This window comes from Diospyros lotus, chromosome 3, assembly GCF_014633365.1.
Source record: "Diospyros lotus cultivar Yz01 chromosome 3, ASM1463336v1, whole genome shotgun sequence".
NCBI lineage: Eukaryota > Viridiplantae > Streptophyta > Magnoliopsida > Ericales > Ebenaceae > Diospyros > Diospyros lotus.
Genome location: NC_068340.1, coordinates 34603383 through 34627036, shown reverse-complemented (window position 1 = coordinate 34627036; position 23654 = coordinate 34603383). Strand labels below are relative to the sequence as shown.

Below are 23654 nucleotides of genomic sequence, written 5' to 3'. Positions count from 1 at the left end.
TTAGTGTTCAGTGTTTGTGTTTACAATTTATTATTCTTTATGTTTCTGATTGAAGTTTTCTTAGTACAAATATCTGTATAAACTTTTATAATATATATATATATATATATCTCTTCTTAGCCCAAAAAAAGAAAAAAAAAAGAAACTATTTTTTAGTTGCATCTGATGTGGCATTGTTTCTCTTTGACCCACCCAAGCCTTTAATCGATGATAAATTAAGCATACAAAGAATCTAATATAAGTTGTCATAAACGTCACAATTGATGGAATCAGGAATTCATGCACTATGCATTGCTCCATTTAACTTAAATAAATGGTCATTCTTTTAAGATAAATGTGTACAAATAAGGTTAAAAATTGGTGCCCTAAACTAAAAAAATTAATAATATCTAGTGTGAAGTATACCTAAAACTTGTAACCGCGTTACCGTCATCATTATCAATTAGAGGACTATTACGAATATTTTTATTTGAAAAAAAAAAAAATGCTCCAATGTTCTTAAAATGGGCTTTTGAGGAGGGCGGCCCATGGTCAGTTCCTGCTTTATCTTATCACAATGCTGCAATGGCAAAACTCTTCTTCTCTCTGAATAATATCACAAAAACCATGGAGGCAAGCTTCGCTACGCCTTCATCCGTCCTGCGACCACCGGTATACTGCTCAATAACCACTACGACAACAATCCCAATATCCCCCAAAATCGGTAGATTACCTTTCTCTCTCCAATTCCCGTTGAAATCCACTTCCTCCCTTCACTTTCACCACTCTCTTGGTTCTCGATCACCCTCAGCCTCCACCGGCCTGTGGCCTCCTTCCCGTTTTACTCCAACCGGTGCGTGAATTTCTAGTTATTCCTTCTTTTCTTGCGTCTGAATAATGCGAAACTCTATTGTTTATGCAACAGCTTTGTGGGTTTAGTTCAGTTCATTTGAATTTTAATGGCTCCGTTCTGCTATGTATCTCTGTACACGTTGTACTTTAGTCTTCCCGAAGGATTTCTGGGTTTTGCTCCATTTACGTAGAATCTAATTAGGTCTTATTGGGATTTTTCTTGAACTCTGTGGCTGTTACTCTATACCATCTGTCTACAACTTAGTACAATTAAATTTCTGCAGCAATCGTCCGGTTGCTATGTTTTACTTACCATCTTCTTTCAGCTAATTGGTTACTAATTGGTAAAATTCCTGCTTAAATAATGCCTAAAAGGCTTTATTTGCCTTGCTATAATCGGGTAAGACATCTAATGGGACTTTTTTTGTATTGCGTTGTACTGATCCTGCCTTTTTTATTCTACTTTTGTTGTTGTTTTCAATCATTGTAAATTACTTGTTATTCATCGGAGAAGATTTCATTAGTGTAGGTTCTAACTTCTATAATAGTTACATTTCCCTGTAACAGATTGTAGTTTAATTTGGACTTTGACAGTTTAGATATGTTTGTTTGATGTTTTTTAATTCATTCTGTGGGTTGGTCAGTTTTACTTGCGGCACCGGAGAGTCAGTTGAGTGTGGGAGACAGCATTGAAACAAGGGAATGGGCTGTGCAAGGTATGTCTGGTCAAATCTTATTGTTTCTGTTAAGTAGCTTATAATGTATTTGATGATAACCATTTAGTTTTGATTAGTAGAGACCTTAACTAGGGTCGCAAATGAACCGATCCGTTCGCAAGCGGCTCGGTGTTCAGCTCGATAAAAGCTTGTTGGAGTTCGTTCGTTAAGGTAAACGAGCTGAGATTGAACTTAACTTTGAAATTCGATTTGTAAACGAGCTAAAATTGAGCTTAGTAAAGCTTGACTCGTTAGCTTGCGAGCAAGCTCAATTAGAAGTTTACGAATAGCTCATGAATAAACTCGTTTATAAATACATTAATAAATTTATTCATAATTTTATAAAAATATTATTTAACATAAATTTATCAAACTTTAAATTATTATAATAATATCATTAAATTTTGTTGAGTTTGATTTTGAGAATGTTTTGACGATAAGAAACTAAGTGCAAAACTTTAATACACTTTTTTCATTAAAATGTTTTGATAATAAGATATACTGTGACTTGAAGATTAATCAATTAATACATAGTTTGCTATTGGGATTTGTTGATTATTAAGTTCGATTTAAAGTTATATTTGTTAATTATTTACATATCAGATTATCAGGTTTTTTAAAAAATAATTCTAACAAATTCGAGCTCAAGCCCATGCTCGGGCTCGCCAAAAGCTTGTCGAGCTCAAGCTTGAGTTGAGCTCGAGCTCGGTTTAGGTTAATCGAGCTCAAGCTCGAGCCGAGCTCTAAGGCTCGAGTCAAGCTCGAGCCTAAGCTCAACGAAGTTTAGCTCGGTTCGATTGCAACCCTAACCTTAACCACATGCATTGTCAGCGCCTTGAGATTGATAGACCTTTACATTGGAGATATGATAGGTCATGTTACTATTGATATACATAATTAAATCTTACTTGTCGATTTCATTGATGACTTGAATCTCTGAGTTTAATTTTTGCAATATCATATGGTTTTTTGTATGAAGGCTCTGGCCCCTTTAAGTCAGGTTATTTATCTGATTTCTTTTACTTAAAAAGGGTGTCCCCAGTACACATGCTCCCTGCTTTCCGAGGGTCAGATGTTCATTTCTTTTATGCAAACTTATCTTTGCTTTTTTGCAAAGAAGTTTCAGCAACTCAAAACTATGAGATTCCAGCCACGAAAGAGCAACTTTATTTTTTGTACCAATGCTCACCCTCAACCATGTCTTAATAGTCTGAAATATGGCTGACAGATTTTTACTCCCTAAGGAGGGATGTTGAAACTACTTCAAGACGCGTTGAAGAGATTAGAGACTCTGCTGGTCTAAAGAAGTTGGAAGATGATCTTGCTGATTTGGAGAGGGCAGCAGCAGATAGCTCCTTCTGGGATGACCGTGTTGGAGCCCAACAAACCCTTCTGGCACTCAATGATGTCAAAGACAAAATGGGACTTCTGACTGAATTCAAAATCCAGGTCCACACTTTTTTATTTGGTAATTTGAACAATTTTTGTTGCTATAAGTTCTTTCAAATTCATAACATTAAATTCAAAGATTATGTTTCACAAATTTACAGCAAAGACAAGGGGCAAAGTTTATTTCTTGTCAACCAAATCATCTCAACAACTTTTGTTTCCTTGGGAACCAATATGAAACCTTAGTGGAAAGAGAAACTCCGATGTTGTTCCCTTTAATAAAGACAGTGCACGTTAAGCTCACTGAAAAGACTGAATTGCATCAGTTGCCTATTATGATTCCCACACAAAGATATTTTTGTTTAAGCCTATGTCCATAGTAAAAAGGTTTGAGACCAAAGAATGATACTAGATCTGAAAGTAAATATGAGGTGTTGGAATTATGAAAAGGAGATATAAAGAGGAGAGAGAGATAATGTATTACCCACTGTGATTATAGTAACTTATACTTATTTTACTTCTTTATATACTTCTAGAATCTGTTTCTTCTATCATCTTCTTTTCTGTTTCTTTGAAGCTTGAACCATTTGCATCATCCAACTCAGCTTTTCCTACCAAATAATAGAATAAGGACTTCCTCTTTTGAATCTACAAGTTTTTTTTTTTGGAGGGGGTGGGAAGGTGTGGTGGATCCAATCTAACTCATAGCTGTCTTATAAAGTAAAAATAGAATTTTTAACTTTTAGTGGTATAAGGCTATCTCTTGTCTCCTTCTATTAGTGAATCTGTTCTATTTGTCAATTTTTGTTAAGAGGATTCTTTCATTAAACCCTCAAAAAAGGGTATAGACGTGACTTTCTGAACTATCTTTTTATATTCTTTAAGTGGTTTTAGTGGTGAGGTGATTGCCGGCTCTGATTCTCCTTGGTCCGTTCTTAAGGGGGCACAATTTTTAGGAACTGTCAGACATGAAATGTGAACTTTGGGTATTATTCCAAAGGAATTGAAGCACTAAGAGTAGTGTTGAAAAAGTGATTCTTTGCGAATCCCCATTTTGTTCCTGCCCTCTGTGACTCAGTAACCAAAAGAGAATCTCTTATCTGCTTCCCTCCTTAGTTTTAATATTGCTGTTGAGCTGAATCAGGAAGGCAGTACAGAGGTTAGCTTATGAAAATGCATAATTGGGGAGGCTGAAAATATTTGTAATACAGGTGCAAAAGTGTTATGGATATTTTTCGGACCACTTCTTATGGGCTGGACTCGACCTAGCAGCTCGGCCCAATTGCCTGAAACCCAATAGGCCTAAGGCCGAGTTCATCAGAACAAGATCACACGTCACTGAGACCCAAGCTCAGACCGCGAAGTCAAGCGAGCTCCCAACGATGCGCCTAGCTCGCTGGCTAATCAAGCGAGCTCTCAGCAATACTTTCAGCTCATTGGCCTAACCGTTCAGCTCGCATAACAACAAGACCGCGGAATAACTAGAGGTAAGGACCCATCTACTTTATCTGAGGCAAACCAGATCCCTGGTAATACGGAACCCACTCCTAGTTTTATGGAATGGATAAGGATATCTTGTTTCCATGATATTATCCTATCATTTTGGACTTTATGTAAATTGTAAACACCCCACACTATAAATAGGATTCAAAAACACCATTGCAAGGCGGGTGGGGAATAATGATATACTGTTACTCTGTTGGAATAAACAGAGAACAATCGTAGGTTAGGCATCATTCTAGTCGAACCACGTAAAAATTTCCTTGCGTACTGTTTTTTCATTCATTCCATTTGTTTCTCCTCTTTGCTATTGTGCTCATTTTTCTCATTGCGGGCCTACGAATCACGGTCAACTAATTCTAAACGTCGACAAAAAGGTTTTTGGTTGTTAGATAGTCCTTCCTGGTTTGAAGGAATTTTTTAAGTGTCCATCTCAAGGATGATAATATTCCTATTTCTCTGATCAGATCAAGAGTAAAAAAAGGTGTAAGGCTAGGTTAATCATCAAATCTTTTAGACACTTGAGAAATTTTCTCTTCCATTTTACTTGTTGGCATGTAGGGAGGGCTAAAACATGTCTTCTGTAATTCCAGTTAGTACTGATCACCTTTGGTTCTTTTCTATGTTTTTCCAGTCTTTTTAATAGAATAGCAGCTTTAACCAGAATATGAACTATCAATTGGAAATAAATAGTTATTAATATGTCAATAAATGGTTACTGAAATAGAGATGTAGTTGCTCAATATGAAGCCAGCACAACTGTGAACATCATATCACTCTTTAGAAGCCTTGAACAAAATGGGTAGGGAGAGCTGCTCCAGTTGTACAGTTCTTTGACTTTGGACCTAGAAACAACAGCGGAAAAAGAGGGAAAAGATGCATCAAATGATATTCAACTCAATACATTGAAGTAAAGATCACAAGATTCACAACGTTATCACAAGCATTTGATGAAGTTAGATTAGTCTTGTATGTTCCGCCTGTCCCATTTCCCATGCTGAAGCAAGATGTTATTATTATATTTAATTTATTATAATGTTGTCTAGTTAATATTTTGTGTAGCTGTTTGCTCAGGAAACTTGTCTAAGTGTGTGAAGAAAGGTGGCCTTACCTTTAACCTATGAAGGGGTTTAGGCTTTTTCTATAAGATATGACAACAGAAACAAGAGTTAATCCCACTATTTGGGGTTAGCTATGTAAATTTTTCACCTCCAGCCATCTTTATCCATGACCATATCTTTACTTTAGGCTTTACCATAGCATAATCAGTTATATTTGTATTGATTTGGTATATTGATTCATAGGCATCCTGTTGATAATGCCTTGTGAAGTTACTTTCACCCAATATGAACATTTGGCAAGGCTGAAATGGTGGTATTCAAATGGCATGAGTAGTTACATTTTACTTTTGAGTGCACACTCACCTTAGGTTCAAGCCTCATTTTTCCTTGGCATCATTCTCACATTATTTGGCCCAAGACCATAGGCTCATATTAGCCAGCATTGTCTACCATTGCACAAGGGACATTACACCCCTTTCATGGCATTGAACCTCCATTACATGCTAGACTTAACATTTCCATGCAACAAACCCACATTATGTTCCTGTATCATCCATATAACACATCAATTTGCACATTAGACTGTCATTAAACTATTTCATGCATAAATCATTCAACATGCACATGAGAAACCATGTAATGCACCTTACCTCAGCCAATGCGAGCTTTCTACCTCAGCTTCTTACTTCTTCCAGCAACCTTTTCTTCATTCCAGCAGAACCTCTTATCTTCCTTCAGTTTTTCCTCACTTTTCTTTTCTTCTATCCACTATTTCCTTCTCTCTCTACCTTGGGGAGAGCTTCTCTCTCTATTGCTCTACTTTAGAATCAAATGGCGCAGAGGCCTATTTATAGGTATCCAAATTCCTGAAGCACCTGGATTTGTGGCAGCCCTGATGGCTGCCATTTTGCAATGTATTTCTCTCATAGGTTAACATCCAGCTACCTGCTTCATCAAGCTAAGGGGCAGCTCACTGTCACGACCCCAAGGAACCCCAAGGATATATTAGTAAATACATGTCATGTGTTTTCTTTATTAGTTGCATTAGTTGTATTTTCTGTTGTTGTTGTTAGCATCTTCAATTGTAAGCCTATAAATAGGCTTGAGTAGTTAGAGGAAGACAACTTAATGAATGATTTGAATTCTCTTATTTTCCATCTCCCAATTCTCCTAGGTCTTTCTCCCGTCTTTCTCTCTTCTTCCTTAGCTCTGTCTGTTCTGTTCTTTCCCTCCCTTTCTGCCCTATCTCCCTTTAATTCTTACCAAATTCCTTCCTAGACCCTAAGGCAAATCCTAGGGTCGTAACATTTGGTATTAGAGCCTACTATTCTCTGCTATGATCTGGAAGTTTAGCCATTGACCAAGGTGATTCCGTGCAACAAATTCCGAAGGTTGATTTTCAGAATTTGAAGGCTATCACGATCGGAAGCAAAGCCTTTAACGATTGAGATCACTATTCAGAGGCAATTTTCACAGGTGGCAATTTTCACAGGTGGCAATTTAAGTGATCTTGTCCAGATGTGAATTTCACAAGCGGTATCAGCAGAGCTCGGCGACTCGTAGAAGCAAGTTCCAAAGCTGGCTCAGGAGATTTCCGAATGACTCAGGAGATTTCCGAACAGTTGGATTTCAATTGTCGAAATTGATAGTAGCGAGTGTCGGCTCAGATCTGAAAGAGAAGTAGGGGATTGGCTCAGCTAGGATTTTGGTGATTTTGTTCGGAATTGAGGACGAGCAAGCCAGGCAATTCATGGAGCAACGAATTTTAAAGAATTGAAGCAGAGATTGAGCGAATCAAGATTGAGGAGAATTCCAATTAGAGGTCGGTGATTGGGTAAGTGGACACAAGCTTGGGGCGATTACAAGCGATTAGTGTTCGAAAATTCGGCCTAGGCGTTAGGCGGCCACTGGCTGCGGCGAAGAAAGGCTGGTTGGCACCTTAGGCGCCAGGTCCGATTAATCGGGCCACGCCGCCGCCTAGATGGCCTAGGCGGCGCCTAACCGCATGGGTCGCGCGCGGCCTAGGGCGATCTATTTCCCCCTTCCCTTTCTCTATTTCCCCTTTCCCTTCCTCTCTCTGGTCGTTCATCGCGGGTCGTCTCTCTCTCGCCGCTGATCTCGTCTCTTGATCGTTCGCCGCCGCCGTCGATCTTGTCTCTTGGCCGGTATGTATCCATCTTCCTCTGCCTTCAATCTCGTCTTCCTCCACTATGCATGCTGCTCGCTGCAGCAAGTAGCAACAACTTGCTGCTTGCTGCAAGCTTGTTGCTGCCAACGCAAGCTTACTGCTGCAACAAGAAGCAAGCTTGCGTTGCTACTTGCGGTGGCAACAAGCTTGCTGTTATCTATAATACATTAATACCAGTTCATTGGGAAAAAAAAAAACAACCATAACAACCATTTTTCCTAGTCGCCGCCTAAGCCCCACCTAGGCGCCCTAGGCGCTAGGCCCCAGCCTGGCGCCCAACTAGCGCCTAGCGCGTTTTTGAACACTGCAAGCGATTACCATGAGAATCCAAGTGAGTTGGAATCCGCAACGAATTTGATACAGGACGGGAGGATCATGATTTGCATGCACGACCATCGACAATTGCTTCTAGTGACAAACTGAGATCAAGTAGGAAGAAGAGTTGCGCAGCGAAAGTCGCTTTAGAAGCAAGACATTGGACGATGATTGGGGGGCGACTCCACTGGAGTTATTGAATTCGCATGAATTCTAATGATCATTGGATGGTGATTGGGTGGAGAAGAAGGCCCTGGCTGGGGCGATCATGGAACTTGCTTGACCGTGGGTAGATAGTGATCAATTGTAAGCAAGTCCGATATTTAGCAATTCAATTGCAGATTGGAGGAATTGAATTCGGGAGACTAGAAAGCATAACCTTGAGCGAGGCGAGAAGGAAGGTGTGGCCATTGCGTGTAACTTTGGCTGTTGCTCCAAAGCAATTGGATCTTGGTCACTGCATGTGACCGAGCTGTGAAGGAAGGTGCGGTAAAAAACGGTCCATAAGGGAATTCCAAGCAGCTAGATCAGGGTGATTCTCCCAGGCGACTACTGTGAGGTGATTATTGGAGGCTGCTCAGCAACAACTGAACTTTGGAGGTTGTTCCTGAATCAAAGATTTAAGAAGATTATACAGAACAATTGATGGAAGATTGATTTTCAAGGTTATTAATCATTCTAAAAGAGGAACTATTAGCCTTAAAAGTAGCTAAGGCAGAGGTTTCTGGTGTAATTGGAAGCTCACATGGTCACTCAAGCATGACAAATAGAGGTGGAATTGGTGTTATTGGAAGCCTTAGATTTAGTAGCAGCAATAATGGAGTTGGTGGTTCTATCCCTAGCATTTTGCCAACTGCTGCAGCAATGGGTAATCGTAGTGCTGTTCTAGGACTTGGATTGTCTCCAATTCTAGGAAATGCTGGTCCTCGAATAACCAGTTCAATGGGAAATATGGTAGGTGGGGGAAGAATCGGGAGAAGCATGAGTTCTGGTGGAGATCGTCTATGCCTGGTCTTGCTTCTAGCCTAAATTTAGCTGCCAACAGTGGCTCTGGAAATTTAAGTGTTCAAGGCCCTAACAGACTAATCAGTGTTGTACTTCAACAAGCTACTCCACAGGAGATTTCTATGCTAAGAAACTCCTATCCAACTGCTGGTGGGCCATTATCTCAAAGCCATGTCTAGCTAACCAGCCATCCCAGTTTTGCTGGAGGGTCTCAAGGACAATTGGGTTCACTTCGTAAACAAGGCCTTGGAGTTAGTCCCATTGTTCAGCAAAACCAAGAGTTCAGCATACGGAATGAAGATTTTTCAGCTTTACTGGGATTCAAAGGTGGCAATGCTGATTATGCCATGGACTTGTACCAAAAAGAACAGCTTCATAATAATAGTATGTCTATGATGCAGTCTCAACATTTCTCTATAGGGAGATTTGTTGGATTCAACTCAAGAGGAACTGAGGAAACTGGGGAAAGTGACGTGCAATTGTGGGAGAAAAGTTGCACTAACTTCAAGCAAGAGCTGGATCGAATGGATGAATTGCTGGTTCGGCTTGCTAGGATGTATCAGGTCAGTATTCTGACTGAAATAGAGGTTAATCGGACTGAGTTTGTGGGGGACCAAGGTGACCGGTTTGGAGAGAAGTTAATGACTGAAGCAATTGACGAATTTCACAAACTTAAACAGGTCGGATTGGTGATGGAGTATCAGGATAAGTTTGAAGAATTAAGGTCTTTGATGTTGACCTTGCAACCTGCCTTGTCTCCAATTTCATTAGAGGTCTGAAGGACGAATTGAGATCATTGGTTAAGATGATGATGCCGACAACTGTGAAACAAGCGGCTGAGAAAGCAAGGGATCACGAACGCACCTTGGAAGCCATATTTAGAAAGAATGAGTTGTAGCCTAACAAATCTACTGAGAGCAGCCAACAGATTGAAGGAACCTCTATGGCTATAAATCAGGTCGAACACGAATCTAAGGAAAACTTGGAGTTGGACCAGCCAATTGTGACAAAAAAATCCAGCAAGGAGGAAAGAACGAGCAAGGATGTCGGTGGGAATCATAGTTTATATGTGCAAGAAATAAGAGATACTCCAATAGAGACCCCTACTGAAGATGAGGAAGGAACAGATGTTGGGAAGACAGTAGAGGAATTTGTTGTCAAGGAAAACCAGACTCTTGCTGTTTTGCTTGTTCAAATTTCCGTTGGAGAGCAACTGCATCAATTCTGGTTTTGGCTTGCAGAGCAGTTTGAATCCCTCTCTACTATTAGAGATGAGACGGTGGAAGGTATGACAGGTCAATTGAAATTAATTCTGATAGCTATATGGAAGGGGTGGATGGCCAAATTGGGTGTTGCAACAAATCCTAGTACTGCTATTTTTTGAGAAAAAGACTTGGAAAGGCAAAAGAAAAGGAGAATACGAGATAAGCACAAGAAAAGGGGAAGAAGAAATCAGATTGTTAAGGTTGGAATTGGCTGAGGAATGGGGTCAACAACTGTCAATTCTTGGGGACAAGAATTGTTTGAAGGGGTGGGGATTGTCACGACCCCAAGGATATATTAATAATACATGTCATGTGTTTTCCTTATTAGTTGCATTAGTTGCATTTTCGGTTGTTGTTGTTAGCATCTTCAATTGTAAGCCTATAAATAGGCTTGAGTAGTTAGAGGAAGACAGCTTAATGAATGATTTGAATTCTCTTATTTTCCGTCTCCCAATTCTCCTAGTTCTCTCTCCTGTCTCTCTCTCTTCTTCCTCAACTCTGTCCATTCTGTTCTTTCCCTCCCTTTCTGCCCTATCTCCTTTTAATTCTTACCAAATTCCTTCCTAGACCCTAAGGCAAATCCTAGGGTCTTAACACTCACCTCCTTCTAGAATGTCCTACAATCATGAAGAATAGCTGGAGTTTGTAGAAGGATACATGAATCCATTTAATTATCCTTAATCACCTTAATTTAGCTCTTCATCTAACTTTCACAAAGCTTAAACAAAATTAATAATTTTCATGCCATTAGAACCTTCTCATTAAGCCTAATAAGTAATAACATATACTAACTGCAACCAATTACCTCTTCATTTACTCATCCAAATTTGACTTTAAAGTCAGATGCTTACACGAGTTTTAGTTGCTTGCTTTCCATAAGTCAACCCAAAGTTGATTGATGGTTGACTCTTCATGCCTGCTCATCAACACTCCCTGCAGTCAACCCAACAGTTATCTGTAGGTCAACTCTCCACTTCACCATTATTCTTCTTTAAATTCTTAATCAAAGTTACGGGTGTTATATTTTCCCTTGTCAGATGTAATTTTTATTGATGTTTTATGCCTTGGTTGGTACTAAAGGACATTCCATGTTGAAAATGAATATACAAATATATTTCATGCAGATTGAAGATGCAGAAACAATAGTTAACCTTACTGAGGAGATGGACTCCATTGATGCTACACTTCTTGAAGAGGCTTCCGGCATTGTAAGGGAATTGAACAAGGCATTGGATCGTTTTGAGTTGACTCAACTGCTTTCTGGTCCATATGACAAGGAAGGTGCTGTTATCTATATTACAGCTGGTGCAGGGGGTACTGATGCACAGGTAATTGTTATTCTTCCTACCTAGAAGTGACAATAGACTTGTTTTTCCTCTTATTCTTTTTGGTTATATATTTGTCTTTATTGAAATTCTTCTTTTCTTGTTGTATATGTTACTAGATTACATAGGGTCAATATCCATTGTCCTCAGCAGATTATTTCCTCATTCAATAGTAGGTTGACGGTATTGCCTTGTGAAGAAACCTTTCTTAGATATTTAACTGAATAACTGCCAAAAATTTTCTGCTGGTGTAAATCAATCAGTAATCACGTGGAAGGGACTATATTCCTTTCTGAAAATGCAAAGGTGATATACATAACACTATTGTCTGCTAGTCTGGCTGTCTTGTGCATCTGTCAAGAACAGATTATCCAATATTTATTCCTGGCCCTAAGCATATGATTTATGCTCTTTTTTCTATCAGTGTCTACTAATTTTTGGTACACTTAAATAGATAATGCATATCTCCTGTGCAAAAGAGATGGCATCCACTGTCATAAACTGTAATGACCTTGCATTCAATTTAAGCCTACTATTGGATTTGTTTTAAAGAAGGAATCTGTGACAGCTGATAAATTATGAAATCACTTAAACAGTGTTGTTCTCATTCAATTTGTGTCAGTAACTCATTCAAGGTGAAAACATTCATCTAGAAGCTCATGCTGAAGTTAATTTTTTATCTGAACAGACTGGATTGTAGTCAAAAAAAATTTATGTAGTACGATGTTACCGAAGATTCTGGCTTATAAACACATTTGATCAGTTTAATATGTTCTTTTTATTCATTCTCTTTTGAGATTAAGAAGTTACCATGTTTTGCATCATTCACTTGGAATATCTTGATGACCTGGTCCCTTCTACATACCTGCTAACTCCAATGGGTACAGTGTTTCTCAAACAATCTCAAATTAGCTCACTGGCTAGTGTAATCTAACAAAAAAATTAAAGAACAAATGGCCTGGTATCCTTGTGCAAGCTAGTGTTATCTAACCCAAAAAACAACAAAAAACAAAACAATACAATACAAATGGCCTAGTATCCCATTTGTGGTGATTTGCGTGGATGGTTGAATTTGAGTTTCATGCTCATTTGTCTACACTAACACAGTGGACAAGAGCATTTCATGCTGGAATCTATTATTTTGACTCTCTTTTAGCAGGTCATATAAATAGGTTACTTAGCTAAAATCAATTACTTCAAAATGATGGTAGTCTAATGTTCCACTTAATTGAATGACGTTTGGTTATTTCCTGTACATAAAAGTTATTTTGCTGTCACCAATGTTGAGTGAGAGATTGTTTTCTTCCTGTCTTCTGGGATTATCTCATTAAAGTTACTTGGTTGGATATGTTCATTTCACTGCCATGCACAATGGTCCTATGCAGCCTTGGCACAACAGTAAGGTTGCTCCATTGTGGCCTGAGATCACAGGCTCAAGTCAGGAAACAGCCTCTTTGCTGAATAGGGGTAAGGCTGTGTACAATTGACCTTCCCTAGAGCCTGCAATGTGGGAACCTCATGCACTAGGTTCACCTTTTTGCACAATGGTCCAATGCATTCAACTTTTTTCTAGATTTGTTAGATCTGTATGGTGAGCTGCAAAGTCTGTTTTATATAAATTTGTTTGATAATCTCCAGTGCAGGATTGGGCTGACATGCTTCTCAGAATGTATGTGAGATGGGCAGAAAAGCAACGATACAAAACAAGAGTGGTTGAGAAGTCCTTGGGAGAAGAAGCTGGGATTAAGTCAGCAACAATTGAAATTGAAGGCCGTTATGCCTATGGATATTTGTCTGGAGAGAAAGGAACGCATCGCATTGTGCGGCAATCTCCTTTCAATGCAAAGGGCCTACGGCAGGTAACTTCACTATGTTAACCTATTCTCTACAGCAGGTAATTCACTATGTTTAAATCTACTCTCCCATTTTCTAATTTCTTCGAAAAGCAGGGCATCCAAAACATTAATGTTCTTGAAGATACAAGTTCACACAAGTTAAAAAGGAACTCCATTTTCTTTCTTTGAAACCGAGCAATGGGAAGTCAAGAAAATAGAGGCCACCCATGTTGTTCTTTAAAATATACGTACACGTTTATTGAGAAGAACTTCTTCATATGCTAAAAGTTTCCATTCAAGGTGAATTGTGAAGTGGTAACAGGTGGATCCACTGGGCCAATTCATCAATGGTCTTTTGAAGATAGTCAGGCTAAGTCAGTTCTATATAAATTGCAGTACTTTACAATTTTTATGTAGTTAGCTTACACCTATTGAACTCTCCTGGAATAATGATGTTTTGGATAGAGTCCAACTCTTTTCATTTGTTTCCAATGTTGCATATTCAACTCAATTCTTTTCATCCTCAAAGATTTACTTTCATTTGTTAAGCTAAGAAAGAGGGATGTGCCTAAAGCTGCTTGCATGCAAACTGTGCGCAGTAGGAGAATAGGAATCCATTTGTCAATGACTTAAACCATCCTACCATGTTTCCCTTAGATCACCAAAATATGGCTTTCACTTACTCTAGGCCAGTCTGCTAGATTAGTCTAAGATGTTCTTTTTGGCACTCTATTTGTGATCCAACCGGGAGGTTGAACCACAAGAGTGGATTATGGGGATGCCGGGATGGAAATACCTAGAATTCGGTTGGGACATTTTTCAGGCTTGACTAGATCTGTTATCTCAAATTTAATAATCCTAGTCCTTTTTCATAGTGGATTGAGGCCCAAGAAAGATGGAAATGCCCAGTTTGTAAATGGCCAGAGACAATGCTTCTCCATAATTTTGTTTATGCTTCTCCATAATTTTGTTTAGGGCCCTGAAGCTTTCTGCATTTGTTGTTCTACCTTTTACAGTTGTCACCATCCAGAACTCAGTTCTAGTTAGTCACAAAGTTTTCATAAAAATTTAAAATAATTTATCCCTAAAAGTTATTTTGTATTCTCAACTATGTTCTTTCCCGCCATATTAATGTCCTATGTTCCAAATTACTCCTAAAATTTTAAAAAATAAAATAATGCAAAAACAAATTAGCAGATAAAGTAACTTGAATCCATGACCTTCAAATCACAAAGAAGCAACCTTATTGTTGTTACCAAGACTTACCTCTTGATGATTAAAAATATATATGTTTTTAAAAATAAGGAGGAGATCTGAACATCTAACGATTTTTTTTAGATAAAAATTCTGTCTTGATTGAAGAAACAAATTAAATGTATATAGAACAAAATGAAAATGATTTAAAAATATTTACTGGTCGGTGGACCTACCACTCCCCGACCATCCATAGCTGAGAATTTTTCCACAAATTTATACTCACCCTGTGTTTTTTTTTGGGGGGGAGGGGGGGTTGTATTGGCGTGTACCCATTGGGGCAGGTACCCATTTCCATTAACACCTATAACTACAGTTTTGTCCCCTCTGAATTCCCCTCCTTGAATTCGTTGAACCCCAGTAATGGGCAGTGTTATTTGGCCCTTCAATTGTCCCTATATTGACAACTTTTATTTTTAGGTTAAGTATGGCATCTGTGGGCATAGTTGTCCCATAACATAGTCTCATGCGACAACTCTGCACGAGCTGTTTCGTTGTGATTCTAGTGTAAGGTTACATCCACTTCTTGTTCACTCCAAAAATTCCCTAATTTACTATTTTCCCCCTGTGAATTGCAATGATAATTTCCAAAAATTTCAATGAATCATAGAGACAAATTACACAAATCAGATTCAAATGAAAAATAAAAAAAAGATCAAAAACTTTATGTGTAAGTCGCTGAGCCTGTGATTCTTTAAATTACCAAGCTGGTCTAGAGGGCAAAACTTGGATGGAGCAATGCTAATGCTGCTCCTTTCCAATTGAAAGGGCACGAGTTTGAGTTGTGAAAATGGCCATTTTGCAAAAAGAGAAAAGGGAAAGTTGCATACAAAAATGGCCCTTTCCTGACCCTTGCAAATTAGGGAGCCTCGTGCACTGGGGACACTCTTTTATATCATTATTAGATTGAATATGACATACAAACATATAAACCCACAAATGGATATACATACAGAGATTGAGGAAATTGTTTTCCAGAAACCACTGATGCATATAAAAAGATAATGTGTGGGCCCATGTATGATGTGCAAAGAGGTGAAATATCTGTTAGGAATGGGTGCACTTCATGCCCTAATGAGGATGTCACTCCTCTTCCATTCACACCATTTGAATATGATCACTAAACCACCCCCTCTATATTTATGTTGCATTAACAAATCTGTTTTTCCTGAAAAGATTATTAGAAACATTTTGAGATTCAAGATAACCACACAGCTTGTACATGGATGAGGCTTCATGCTTTCTTGTAGCTGGATGAATAATTTGTATGCTAGAGAAACATATGAAGTTACTTTAAAGTAGTTGGAGGAATAAATATGCCATGAATATGAAAATAGTTAAACGGAAGGTTAGCATGCTAAACTTGTTAAGAGTGGTAATGGAAGGCTGAATTTGTTTAGAGGAAATATTGTAAGACTTCAATTAGTTGCATATGGGAATAGAATGTGAGAGTATACTAATATGACAGAGGCCGCCTTATCTTGAATTAACCTCTTTCTGTTGCTCTTGTGATCTTCATCTAACTCAAGCTTGCTTTGTGTTTTAACATTTAATTGCACAGACAAGCTTTTCTGGTGTTGAAGTTATGCCTCTTCTTCCTGATGAATCTATTGATGCTGAGATACCTGAAGAAGACTTGGAAATCAGTTTCTCGAGGGCAGGTGGGAAAGGAGGTCAGAATGTAAATAAAGTTGAAACTGCTGTCAGGATTACCCATATCCCAACGGGCATCGCTGTTCGCTGCACAGGTAGAGTCTTAACTTATTCTTTTTGCATATTAATAAGATGTTTGGTCTATTGTTATGCCAAATAGCTATATAAACCTGTATTGATTGTTCTGCTGAAATTCATGGATGGAATAAACATTTCAGCTGTATGGTGGAAGTTGTTTCTTAGGGAGGTAAAAATGACACTATAATGACAGCTTACTGACAACATGCTTTCGTCCCATAAAACTTTCCTTTTAGATCTTAAGGGGTTGTACAATCACATAAAATACTAGATGCACTTCCCACTTGGATGATCCCTTCCTTGATTCTAGGAGTAACATCCTCAAAATATTTGAACAATTTATCTGAGATATCTAAATTGATCTTTATTAGGTAATAATTTGATCTTCAAACCTCATTACATCATCATCCACACTTCTATTTTTACTGAACTTACACCCCATACACTTGGTTTTCAACATGGGTTTTACTATGGAAAAGACAAGTAAGGACCTTTCATACATTGAGAACTGATGGTTTGTGGACTCATTTCTAGCGTTGAAGGCTGTGTTCTTTTCCCATAATGCAGAAGAGAGATCCCAACTAGCGAACAAGATCAAGGCTCTGAGCAGGTTGAAGGCCAAGCTATTGGTGATTGCTGAGGAGCAACGAGCATCTGAAATTAGGCAAATCAGGGGAGACGCGGTGAAGGCAGAATGGGGCCAACAAATAAGAAACTATGTTTTCCATCCATACAAACTTGTGAAAGATGTAAGGACAGCACACGAGACATCGAACATCATTTCTGTAATGGATGGTGAATTGGATCCCTTCATCAAAGCTTATCTGAAGTACAAGTACAGTGCTGCCATGTAGGTAGATGGAATAAAATGTAATTTTGCACGTAGACACTTCCTATAACTGCTGTTTAGTTATATTGGCTCATTTCCTCTCCCCACAGGATGCAAAATCTTTATGTATTTGTTTGTTTCTGTGATGAATGCCGTACCAGTGCTCGAGTTTTCTCCCCACTGTGTGCTCTGTCAGTGTCATCTATCAATCCTCTTCTCATCTCCATTTCATGCCAGTTGCACCAACCGAATGTACTGATATATTTGGCTCAAATGATCACCTAAAAATGGCTTTACAAATTGTTCATCCCGGGCAAGTTATGAATGAAGCAGCCAACTCAAAACATTCAATCCCAGCATGAAACCATTGGTGATAAACCCCAACATATTATATTATAATCAGCAATAGGAGTAGGAAAGCCATGTCAGGCAGTTACTTGTTTGACCTTGAATACATAATATGATGTCATTGTTTAATGTTCTATTTTTATACGAGATTGATAAGTGGGGCAACATTGGTTCTTTCTTTATAATTAGTAAGTCTAATTAAATTAAATAAAGAAGCTTGAACATAATTTTGTAATTTAAAGGACGACGTTTTAAAAAAATCCAATTTTCTCTATCTATTTTTACAAAATTTAAGAATATCCGTCCATAAGAATAATAATAAAAATTTTACAGTAAAGTTTTAAAAAGTTTAACATGTTGGCATGTTTGTTGTAACTTAAAAGTTGCAACTTCTAACTTTTAGCTTCAAAAAGGATGGGATGTAGTGTTTGTTTTAATTTATAGAATTCTAACTTATAGCTTTTACTAGCTTTTAGAATAGGTAAAAACTGGCTTTTTTAAAGCTGGGTACCTCAACTTTTACAATTTTTGCTTAAATAATTACATTTTTATGATAATTTTACCCTTATTTTTAGCAAAAAATTACTCTCTTATCTACGCAATCATGGGTTTTTCTTTTTCACCGCCATTTCCATTTTCAAATCTCTTCCTCTTTCTCGTCATCTTTCCCTCTCTCTATACTTTAATTAATTTTTTTATAACACTTGAAACTTATACATATACACTAATTAATTTTTAAATTATCATTCTATAACTACTAAGGGTATTATGGATAATTATATAAAAATAAGTTATTTTACAGTTTATAGTATCAAACACTACAACTACTTAACTACAACTTCTAAGAAGCTGCAACAAACAAGTTCATAACTTATTCTATGTTTTAGAAACTATAATCTAAGAAACTATAAACTATAATTTCTTTAATTAAGTTGCAACAAATGGGGCGTTTTCTTATTAATTTTAATAATCATTGTGATTATTAAAATTAATATAAAAACCTTTTAAAGAGTACAACTATCATTTCAAACAAAAGTAAAAATAAGATAAAATATCGTTATTGTATATTAAATGTTGGGCAGCTTACGCGTTCGGTCTATCACCTCGTAGTAAGAATTATTTTTTTCATTTGGGATCATATTCACAAATAGCCCCAATGTAATTCTTCATTACCTTTGAGCCCAAACATATATTTTCCTTATAACTCATCACACTCAACTTCAAATTAGATCTATTAAATATATAATATTTATAATTTATATCTATTAATTACTTAAACTAATTTAAAATAATACGTGAGTAAATTGAAAAGAAGAAAAACAGAAGAAAGGAATAACTGAAAAAAAATCGATCAAACTAATTCTTCATTTCTCCTTTAATTGTTGTCTTTGCTCCGTTCTCCTATCAACTTGAACGGAAGAATTGAGTCTCTCGTCGATCATCACTATCTCAACTGATCCCAATAGTTGCATGCGAGATGAGTTGGAAAGAAAAAAAATAAAAGAAATGAATAGCAAAAGAAAAATGACCAAATTGATCTTTCATTTTGCCTTTGATCGTCGTTTTTGGCCCCTATCTCCCATCTTTCATTGACCCCAACAGAAGAATCGAGTCTTCCGTCGGACGTCGTCATCTCTACTGATCTCGACCCTTTCTCTTTGGTTCGACTAACAATCTGTGAGTAATAACTGAACTACCATTTCCCATCTTTGATCGATGACTCATGATCAACATACCATTTCCTTTCCTCTTTACTTCGACTGACAACTCATAATCAACCATTATTTCGTGTCCTTTTTACTCCGACTCATGACTCATGACCAACCTACTATTTTCTATTCTCTTTACTTCAATCGACAACTTATAAGAATTTGTAATTGTAGTTTGATGGCTACTAAATGTGGTGTTTTATTATTTTATTTTTATATATTTAATATCACGGTTATTTTATGCTTAGTATTGACTAAATAATTAATTAGTGTAAATTATAAAAGATAAAAGTATTTTCAGGTAATAAACTTTTCAGGCTTCGCCTTACCTTTTGCTTTAAATATTTATTCCAAATTCGTCCAATCCTTCAATCCATTGCTCGCAGACTTGTTGGAAGGAACTATCAATCGTTGGGACTCTCCAAAACAATGGCGGCGAGGAACGCAGTTCTCAAGTACCTGAGAGTTAACTGTCGATCCAATGTACCCCAGAACCCTAGCAGCGGAACCTTCTCCCTGGCATTGAGCGGTAGCAATTTGCTGTGGCGGCGGCACTTATCGGAGGAGGTGAGGGGCTCTTTCCTCGACAAATCCGAGGTTACTGATCGTGTCATCACGGTCGTCAGGGCCTTCCAGAAGGTTGATCCTTCCAAGGTAATACTACCCCGACCGAGTTCTTTCTTATTTTGTCCTTATTATTTATGAATGAATCAGAAAAAGGAAAATAAAACTAAACTAAGGTTTCTCGTGCCAAATGATAATCTCTGGGTTGTGTTCTACAACCGTTGTTACTGAGATGAACGATAAACACCTTTGCGGTGTCGTCGCTGAAAATTTGTTATAATGTTATGTTTGAATTGGCTCCTAATGAAAAATTGATATGATGCATCAATATTTAAAGAATGTTTGAATTGGCTCCTAATGAAAAACAAAGAAGATTTGTTATAATGTTATGTTTGAATTGACTCCTAATCTCTGGGTTGTGTTTTACAATGATCGTATGTCCAAGTTTTGAATTGATGCATCGATGTTACAAGAATTTTCTTCGTTTTTTTTTTTTTCTCAAGTAAACTAAGGAATTATAGAAATTAGTAACTAATTGATTTTGGATCAGAAATGGAAATCCGCATGTTGAACAATGGTTGCAATGTTGGATGGTCGTGACTTGGCATTTAGTTTTGTTGATATACAGAGAAGCCTATTGTAGTCTGGCTCTAAGTAGTAAGGACGTATAGACAATGGATGGCTGTTATAATCAGTCTACTAATTGTTGATGAGAGGCCTACTAATGGTCTTTTTAGGCTTAGAAAAAGTCCTTAATGCTTTGATCAAAGAAACAAAAGTAATGTTTTCAATGCGTGGGAGATATGCTTCTCACTGTTTTCAAGACAATGGTTCTTCAAGTTTATGAAGAGGTTTGCCTAGTAAAGCAACAGAGTGAAATTAAGAATTTTATGATTTGTGGCTGAGTACGCAAGCGAATGCCATCACTATCGGGAACTAGCAAGTCAGGGTTATAGATTCGGAGGCACAAAAGTTTATGCCACAAGGCAAACCAACAACATTATATTGTTAGTTGCCCCAAAGTCAAGTTCATCATTCCAAAAAAAATTAATTGTCCTAATTCACCCAAAAAAAATCCTTGAAATCATCTTTATCGCCTTTAAGAGGATGATAAAGAATCACATGGATGGAATTAAACTTCTGCTCCAATGATACAAAGCCAAATATTTTAAGGTTTTTGTGCTTGCTATGGTCAAGTTTTCTTCAACATAAAGGGTATTGCCATTGACGTGATGAGGAGCCAAAGGTCATTTTCTTGTGGGAGAAATAGTCTAGCCTATTTTGTTAAAGGGGGAAAATGATTTTTTTTTTTCATTAAGTTATATGATTTAGTTCATGGAATCAAGACTTGTTGGTTAAAGTAGAGAATGAATCTAGCATTTATGTGATCTTAAAAATTAACCAAAAGGGAAGTTTTATCCTATAGTTATAAAATCATCTTTCTTGTATGACACATAATATTGGGTAATTAAATGCCAATATGTGTAAAATATAAGCACAACTAATATAAGAATATTAGGGTGGATACGTGGTCTTACAAGAAAAAAGAAACGAGAACTGGATGGAATGGACTTTTGAAGGCAATGCGAGATGTTTTATTCTTAAGCACCTATGTGATGTAAATTCTGGTGTTTTTGATTTCTGAAGATAACTGTTATGTATGTTTTAAGAAGAGCATGTGCTACAGAAGGTAAAGATTTATGCTACGGCTCCCACCCAATTAAAATAATATGAAAGAAACATATGTAGAATAAAGGAGAACATATGTTGAGAATATAGATATAAAAGATCAAATGATCACCATCTTTTAATTGTTTAAACTTTTAGATAAGTTGATGATTAATAATTTAAAGGTTATGCAATATGCTTTTTTTCTTTTCAGAACCTATGTGAGGTACATTTAGGAATTCTTTTGATTTCTTAAGGTTATGTTCATAGTTGTCAAAGGTGTGCCTAGGTTATTTATACAGAGGTGCAGTTCTGTGCACCTCATCACCACTGAGACGCAGCGCCATGCTTGAGGCGCTGCCTAGGCGCATGAGGCACACGCTTCATGCAAGGCTCAAGGCACATTCCTTATATATATAGGTGTGCTAAAACTCTATTTCTTGTCCATTTGTCATCCTAGATCTTATTTCTTATTGATTTGATTGTATTTTCTTGTATATCAATGAGGGTCAAGCCTAGTAGTGTAAGTTGGAGGTCTGCCGGATCTCCCACTTGCTGGGATCCTTTGGCAGTGATATTCACTCACTAGAGAGCTACTCATGTTTGCGTTCTGTTTCATTTGTGTTTCTTCTTCTAATTTCTTTTGTAATTTAGAAGAAACTAATTTTATGTTATAATTGTTTTTTGTTGGGCATTGTAGTCTATTTTTTTTTCTTTCTTCTAATTTATGTTGCAATTTAGAAGAAACTAATTGCTAAGAAAGAAATGTTTTCATTATATGATCTACTGATTTTTTTTTCTCTCTCTCTCTTCTAATTTCTTTTGCAATCTAAAAGAAACTAATTGTCTTTCTGCAACTTTTTATGCTGTGTTTTGCTGTACTTTTTTTTTCTCCCTTTTAATTGCAAAAAAAATTAGAAGAAACTAATTGTTTTTCCATAATTGTTTTTGGTAGTGTGTTTTGCTATAATTTTTGGATATCAGGACTTGTTGAGCAAGTCTTGATACACATTGAACACTCATCTTAAATGCGTCTTACTATATTTTAACTTCTGTAGAGCATAATAATTATTGGGTAAATGGTAACACCCTTGCCCATGATGCGGCGATTACTAAAACCACATTACAAGTCTAGAAAGTAACTACGTGAATTTAGAGTGAATACTCATTTGAAGATGCATTAATTTTGAAAAGATTCATGCCCCCGCGCCCCCCCGGCGTAAAATTCTTGCATTGGAGCATATGCTTAAGATCTGGTCCTGGCCTCCTGCAGGTAAGTCCAAATGCTCATTTCCAGAATGATCTTGGGTTGGATAGTTTAGACACAGTAGAGGTCGTGATGGCACTGGAAGAAGAGTTTGGTTTTGAGATTCCGGATAATGAAGCTGACAAGATCAACACCATTAACCTTGCTGTTGACTTCATCGCATCCCACCCTCAGGCAAAATGATGATGAAAAGAAATAAAGGTAGCGCAATTTTTCCTCCCGGTCCCTGTGACTGCCTGAGGAGGAACTGCTAACTCATTGCATCTGAAGAGAGGGAGGGTATGCTTCTTGTGTTTTTTGGTTTGGACATCAAACTAATTCTTTGTTTTCATGCGGGTGGGTTCTTCAGGTTGGTTGGGATGTATTTAGGGTATCCATGGATCCCTGTTAATGCTACTTGCGATGCACTTTCATTGTTTAATGACTGCTGAAATGATAATACTTTGGGAACAAATTATTGTATTGTCGAGCTTGTATGCCATCTTTTCAGAAAAATGGGAAGAAGAATTCGTAATGGCAATGTCGTGGGCGTCTTGACTAAAATTTCCCTTCCAACCTCATTGGACTTGGGAGCGTTGCGATTCTGATCCCCCTCCTCGTGAGACTTCCTCTGGCACCCTGACAATGAGCCCCCTCAAAAGGGGCTTTAGGGTTTGGCCCCTCATTTTCACATCACAGGGCAAGAGGCGACCCCAAGGTCCATCTGTACGTGGATCCTACTTTGTGGGTTAGGTCTTCTGTTTTTTTATCAGATTAAAGGGCAAACAATAGATGTTTGGTCTCTTTTGTGTGTGTGTGTAGATGTAAGGTTTTGTTATTTTGTTTTAGGTTGCCCTCCCTTTTCAGTCTGTGAT

At 37.5% G+C, this 23654-nt stretch overlaps 2 protein-coding genes across 3 annotated transcripts; both read left to right on the top strand.

The window, feature by feature from the left end:
• The first annotated feature begins 530 nt into the window (after window positions 1-530).
• LOC127797968 (peptide chain release factor PrfB1, chloroplastic) lies at window positions 531-17427 on the top strand. 2 transcript variants are annotated; one of them, XM_052331215.1, is made up of 8 exons: window positions 531-832; window positions 1476-1547; window positions 2776-2996; window positions 11395-11598; window positions 12981-13062; window positions 13234-13454; window positions 16246-16432; window positions 16983-17427. In XM_052331215.1, the coding sequence occupies exons 1-8, from the start codon at window positions 565-567 to the stop codon at window positions 17267-17269; spliced, it is 1542 nt and encodes a 513-aa protein (XP_052187175.1). In that variant the 5' UTR covers window positions 531-564; the 3' UTR covers window positions 17270-17427. The 2 variants fall into 2 exon arrangements, with proteins under 2 accessions (XP_052187175.1, XP_052187176.1); XM_052331216.1 differs by lacking the exon at window positions 12981-13062 and having other exon boundaries at window positions 13239-13454.
• A 2234-nt stretch (window positions 17428-19661) lies between these two features.
• On the top strand, window positions 19662-23263 carry LOC127797159 (acyl carrier protein 2, mitochondrial-like). Its single transcript, XM_052329767.1, has 2 exons — window positions 19662-19955; window positions 22807-23263. The coding sequence occupies exons 1-2, from the start codon at window positions 19731-19733 to the stop codon at window positions 22981-22983; spliced, it is 402 nt and encodes a 133-aa protein (XP_052185727.1). The 5' UTR covers window positions 19662-19730; the 3' UTR covers window positions 22984-23263.
• The last annotated feature ends 391 nt before the right edge of the window (window positions 23264-23654 follow it).

Bases quoted from the DNA above. Each gene is read 5' to 3' on its own strand.
- LOC127797968 (XM_052331215.1), top strand. From the start codon at position 565: ATGGCAAAACTCTTCTTCTCTCTGAATAATATCACAAAAACCATGGAG. The intron at 833-1,475 runs GTGCGTGAATTT...TGGGTTGGTCAG, and splicing joins TTCCCGTTTTACTCCAACCG to TTTTACTTGCGGCACCGGAG. The intron at 11,599-12,980 runs GTAATTGTTATT...GGTCCTATGCAG, and splicing joins CAGGGGGTACTGATGCACAG to CCTTGGCACAACAGTAAGGT.
- LOC127797159 (XM_052329767.1), top strand. From the start codon at position 19,731: ATGGCGGCGAGGAACGCAGTTCTCAAGTACCTGAGAGTTAACTGTCGA. The intron at 19,956-22,806 runs GTAATACTACCC...GGCCTCCTGCAG, and splicing joins AGAAGGTTGATCCTTCCAAG to GTAAGTCCAAATGCTCATTT.